Source organism: Danio aesculapii, chromosome 4 (genome assembly GCF_903798145.1).
Source record: "Danio aesculapii chromosome 4, fDanAes4.1, whole genome shotgun sequence".
Taxonomy (NCBI): domain Eukaryota; kingdom Metazoa; phylum Chordata; class Actinopteri; order Cypriniformes; family Danionidae; genus Danio; species Danio aesculapii.
In genome coordinates, this window is record NC_079438.1 from 31,339,292 (window position 1) to 31,345,540 (window position 6,249).

General features: G+C 36.5%; 1 protein-coding gene across 3 annotated transcripts in view; it reads left to right on the forward strand.

Moving 5' to 3' along the window:
* tbc1d22a (TBC1 domain family, member 22a) overlaps positions 1-4,377 on the forward strand; it is a 308,060-nt gene extending 303,683 nt beyond the window's left edge. For all 3 annotated transcript variants that reach the window (XM_056455444.1, XM_056455446.1, XM_056455445.1), the window contains one exon: positions 2,865-4,377. In XM_056455444.1, coding sequence (XP_056311419.1) covers positions 2,865-2,993 — 129 coding nt within the window. In that variant the 3' untranslated portion in view covers positions 2,994-4,377. The remainder of the gene's footprint in view (positions 1-2,864) is intronic.
* The last annotated feature ends 1,872 nt before the right edge of the window (positions 4,378-6,249 follow it).

Here is a 6,249-nt window from a genome sequence, read left to right on the forward strand (position 1 = left end):
TCGCTGTTAACCTGACAATAAGTTTGGTGCATCCCATCCTTAATAAGCCATGATTATTTTGTGATTAATTGGGATTGGCACTGATCTTTGAACACAAAACTAAAAAAACACTGACTTATTGGAATATTTTTCAAATTTGTCATATTTTGTTCAAACAAAAATCTCTGATTGTTTGGTGAACTTGCTGAGAAATGCATCTGATCAGAGTACAACGATTTAAAAGTAGCATTGGGCAGCTTTGGCCTTTAAAGTTCACTCTTTGTGATAATTTCTGGTCAGTCCTTTATTCAAACTCAGTCTGGAGGTTATGAATATCAGAAGAATATAATTTATTGAATATTTAAATAAAGCCAGGATGTCCAGAGTACACCCATCTATAGTGTTTCCCCAGGACAATCTGAAGTCCCATCAAATGTGCTGTACACTTCATCCTTGCTTCCTCTCACTTTAGTGTTTTCACAGCCGTTTTCTGGTTCACCAGCCCTCTCCCAGTTCCTACTCCTTTATGACCCCAATTTAAAGCCCCCTCTTCCTTTTCGACCTTATAATCTACAGATCTAATATATTGTTAACAGTTTTTACTTGTTCTTAACAATCCCGACTAGTGTTTATGTTTTCAAACATCTAAACTGAACCATTCTCTCCCATACAGTATGTGTCTTTTCAGACATGCACAACAGTCTCAACATATGTTGTGTACATTTTATACTTTTCTCGCTGTATTTACTCAGATGCTTTTGCATTGTTCCCCCAAGTCCTCTCCCATGCTCCTTTATGACCCCTTTGCCTTAACACATTGGTAACACTTTATTTTGATGGTCCATTTAAGTATTAGTAGAGAGTCTGCTTAATATCTGTTGATACTACTCCTTCAACAGACATTTAAGTGGCTATAGGAAACTTTGCAAGTACATTTCAACTTATACTAACCCTAAACCTAACCCTAACCCCAACCTAACAGTCTACTTATAATCTAATGAGAATTAGTTGGATGCAATGTAACTTAATTTAACAAATGGACCATCAAAATAAAATGTGACCAACATATTACATGTTTTTAAAGACCTATAAGGGCAGATTAAAATGGCCTTCCACTCCCCTAAATAAATGTGTCGTTACATAGCTTTAGAAAATAAAAATATTCTTCGTCTTCTGCTGATCCCCAGTCCAAATGAAGCTTATATTTGCTGTCTTGATAACCTTGGTTAGCTAGTTATGAAGTTTATCACAGTTGAAGCCAAACTTTGCAGGAATGTAGATATTGAGTGTCCCAAAGTTGCCTAACCCCAGTTCTCAAGCATTCTAAAGGCTTATGCACATTTTACAAACTTATTGTGAATGTTTTTTATTCCCAAGTGATTTTCACTGGCGATGAGTCAAGTGAACATGCAAAATCACTCCGACATTAAATGGCACTTTGTGAAAAACCCAAATACCCCAGTACACAAGGTGACGCTGTGCAACTTTATGCTTCAGACACTTATTCTACAGAGAAAGTCAAGTCATCATTGTGCTTTTTCCTTGTGTGATAATTGACTAAGCTTTCAGCTTCTACTTAACCTCCTCCAGTACAGCACACAAACACCTGCTAAAAAGTTTGTAGGAAAAAGTGACAAGTCATGAAAGAAATTTAAGTGAATTTAGACTCACCATCAAATCCTATTTGATCTGCAATTCCTGTGTGCTCGACTAGACTCTTTTGTGCTTTGTTTGCCACCAAGACAGGTTATCATTAAATTCAGTAGCTCAAGACACCAACCTCATTGGTCGACCAGTTTTTAACATACTCTGCATCAAACTAAACTGGACATGATTCTGAACTGTTGATATATCAATAAAACACGCATTTTTGTTGTATATGATATGTCACTAAGAAACATACATGGATGACCAAGCTGGAGCACGCACTCTGGTCCCCCGGGCTCTGCGATGGATGGGGAAATTCAAAATTGAACCAAAACAAACCATTACAATTGGCTTAAGATTGGTGTAACATTTTATTTTGATGTTCCATTTGAGTATTAGTAGACTGTCTGCTTAATATCTGTTGATATGATCCTTCAACAGACATATAACTGACTATAAGAAACTTTGCAAGTACATGTCAACTTATACTAACCCTAAACCTAACCCTAACCCCAACCTAACAGTCTACTTATAATCTGATGAGGATTAGTTGGAATGTAGATGCTATTTAACTTAAATTCAACAAATGGACCATCAAAATAAAGTGTGACCAAGATTGGCAATAAAAATTCGGGAATTGCAACCAGGAGAACCTGGGAAGAAAAAATAGAAGAAGAAAAAAAGCATACATGCTCACTGATTGTGATCTAGCCTGTCACTGTATGCTTCCTTAGTGTTTACATTTGCCACATTTGATTAAAACTAATTCTTGAGTGATCTGCTGTTTCTTAGCGGGTCAATTGAAGTGTGAATATTGCCACCCAAGTGTTGGTGCCTATAAAGTTTTGTTCTTAAAAATAATAGTGGGAAAATGAAGCAAGCCAGGACTAAATGAATAATTTTCTTTTTGGTTCAGATCAAGAGAGCCAAACAAGTGTGAACACACCCTAATGCTGACTTCACATCATACATTAATTGAATTATTCATGCGAGTAAGTCCATGCTGGGTGAATGCGCAATATTTGCCCCAATCACATCTTTCGTGCAAGTTCAATCATTTCAGCTAGAGTGGAAAACTGACATGAAATACATTCAACGAGTGAAACGATGCGTTTATTCACTTCATGTTTGGTGTTAAGTCAGCATTAGACTGTTAATTGTTTGGACTACCCATCTACTAGTTGCAATTGGTATCATTGTGTATGTCCTTTTCAATGAAATCTCTTTATCCTCCACAGGGTCTGATGATTCTGCTCCAGAACTTACCTACGATGCACTGGGGAAATGAGGAAGTTAGCGTTCTCCTGGCTGAAGCATACCGGCTGAAGTTTGCCTTTGCTGATGCCCCTAACCATTACAAAAGATGAGGCCTGGTCCAGCACAACTATTAAATATGACGACCCCTACTGACCTCTAAGGTGTGATACTGAACAGACACCGTGAAAGTTATTTTTGTTTGTTTTTTAGGGGAGAGGGTATGTGTACAGTGGTCTGCAACTGATCCTGGATTTTTTCCGCATTTCTATTAATATCAGCACTCCAAATGCCATGGTCAACCTGCGCTCTCGAAGGACACTAATCTTCGTTTTTTCATTTGGAATTTAATCACAATAGATTGTTTTTTTTTCTCCCCTCTCTATGCACTGAATCTGCGGAAACGTTCATTTAGACGGCAAGATTCCACTATACTAGGATGAGACAACAGAACGGATGCTTGGCCAATTAATTCAAGGCAATAATCAGACATTACTGGGAAAGCATGGTTTATAAGCATTCGCGTTAAGGCTGTTTGGCTTGAACGGCGCCTACGAACATTTATTGTAACTTTGGTCTACCTCAGGAAGCGGCCAGGATTCGTAGGGTTTCTATATTAGAACATTGCCCAATGAGGCTTTGAGATGGAGTCAGTAAAATTTGCCTTATTTTTGGTCTGCTTGTGTTTTTGTGAGGCACAGGTTCAGTCAATGAAGGCAGCTGGAGACGCTAACCGGAGAACTGCTTCAATTTTTTGCCGTCTGTGTTACTCTCATTTTGACATCCCATTTTGATATTGATATAACAATCCATACTGACTGTATAATTCTGTCATTAATAGACGTGTTTGGGGAAATCAGCTTCTGACTTTTGACATTTTGTCAGTATTTGAATTGTGCACTGCTTCAATCATGTCATCAGGCTTTTAAATTTGTGTGCCAGTTCTTACAACTAAATATAAGTGAAACTGCACTTGATAAGTCTATTTTCCTTCTTTTTCTACAAGATATATTCTATAAATCAGCTTTTTTAAATTCATTTGTCTTTTTTTATATACTGTTTACATGAACCTGTTAAGTTGTGCCTAACTTTAGAGATTAATGACATCACAGATATTTATTTTAAACTCATGATCATTTAGGATGGGGCAAAGCAAAATATTTGCCTTTACAACATTCACTTCAGCGTAAACAGTGAATTCAGCAACTCTACCACTCTCCTTCGGCTATTTGATTGGCCACAGAATTGAAAGAATTTACTGTAACTGACATTCAGTGCCTGGATAACAGAGTTTCAGTATGAGATATGTGGGCTGCTGGGAGGTTTTCTGGATATAAAGCTTCTTGACTTCAATCTTCAGAATCGTCAGAATGGATTTTTAAAGAGGTGTGAATGAGATGTTTTGAATTAAATAGCTGTGTACAGAGTTGTCATGTTTTCAAAGATATGTAAATAGAAAAAAATGTGTAAATAAATACTAAATATATATGATTTGAACATTTGTTGACTTGTTTAATGATTGGTTTTTTTAACATTGATAACTTATCATTTGAATAGGATAGATGAAAGATCAAAGAAATTATTTCAGTAGCAGCAAAATCACAATTCACATGCGCTGTATGTAAGAATTTATATTAATAAATCACTTTTTATTGACAATATTTAAACAGCATGTAACAAAAGAAGACCTTCCAAAACCATCTTGGTTGTTTATCAAAACTGTAGGTTGATATTTTGTCCTTTTTTTCCACATAACGCACAATCAAAATGCATCATCAAAAATACTCATTCTCTACCGTAATGTTGAGCTGTATTGCAAACCAAAGGAATTCATTTAAAAACGGACCAGATAACTTTTTCCAATCATCAACAGTAAATCTTGATGACCTTGCCTCAGCAGTTGTGTAATTCCCATGAGGACCTAGCTGGGTTATCAGCTACACATGCATTTTTGCAGTTGCCTGTGATGAACTGTGTATGGTGACATATTGCCCCGGTCACCACTGTTGTAACTGCTGGTGATTTGTTGCACTGCTTTCCTGTAGTCTCTATAAACAATGCTCAGCAGTCCCTGCTACTGTTTGCCATTGTAAACAATTGTTTGCATTGTGACAGTTTATTATTGGGCCATCTGTGCACCACTTTTAAAACGAATGTGGTCTGTTTCTGATTCTGAAGTACCATCACAGTTTGTGCTTTATCAAACTTCAGTAAGTCAGCAGCTTGCCTGTTTGTTGTATTTATATAATTTAGGATAGCATAAAGCAAATTTTTACTATAATCAGAAATTGGGATCTGACATTTATTGAACTGCATCACCCTTAAATGAACATTTCATTTGTTTTGACAAAAGACTTTTGCAACTTTCCCAGTGCCTTAAAATAGTCCCCAGAAAAGTTTCATGATTTGTACACCAAAATGGTTCCTATATTTATCTTAGTACATGATTTAACTACAGAAAAGTCAAGCTTAAATGAGAAAATTGTTGAAACTATTTGGTCTTTTTGATTGAAATGCTAATGGTCTAATCTGATTCAATAACCTATGCTAAGCTAAGCTAAAAGTGCTTTCATCAAACCCAGAGATCCGCTGAATTGATTCAAAACCTGTAACCTGAACATATTTAAAAATAAAAAACAGTGTTTCTTTAAATTCTCACAATCTCAGACATGCTTTATTCTCAAAAACAGATCAAACTTTTTAGTTTGTCATTGAAATCCTGTAGGCTGATTTTTTTTTATGTGGCATTTTTTTCACTGGGAAAATGAAAAAGTATCCATTGAGCCATGGTGATGTTGATGTGTCATGTCAACGCAATGTCATAGCAAATTTGTAGGGTTAGGGGTGGGGTTTGGGGGCACGCCTCCTTTTAAAAATCATGTTTTCATACAAATTAGATAATATAAATTCATATGAATTAGCCAATGTTCCGACAATACACAAAATATTAATGGTTCCTCATCAGTTTGAAGTGGTCATGCAAAAAATTAATTGATTTTTCAATCTTGAAGCAAAAGTATACTTACAATTAGATTTTCATTGACCTGAATCACTCTTAAAATTCTCCAAATCTCAGATCCGTGCTGTGCTAACATTAACGCCATTTTAAAGGCATGTTTTCAAAATCTGCATCACTTTGCTGGGTTTTTTTTTTTTTTAATGTGGAGTAGGAAGCAGTCAGGTCCCTGTGGCCGCGTGCTGCAGGTTTGCTGATTAGAGTCTTAATATGCGTGCTGCATGCAGGGCGGGAGTTCCTCTCATTAGACTGACTGATGTTCACAGTGGCAGGTAATTAACGGCCCGCAGCAGCTCTGCCAGGCCATTCACATGAATTAAAAACACATTCAAATCACCACGCCGCCTGCATCT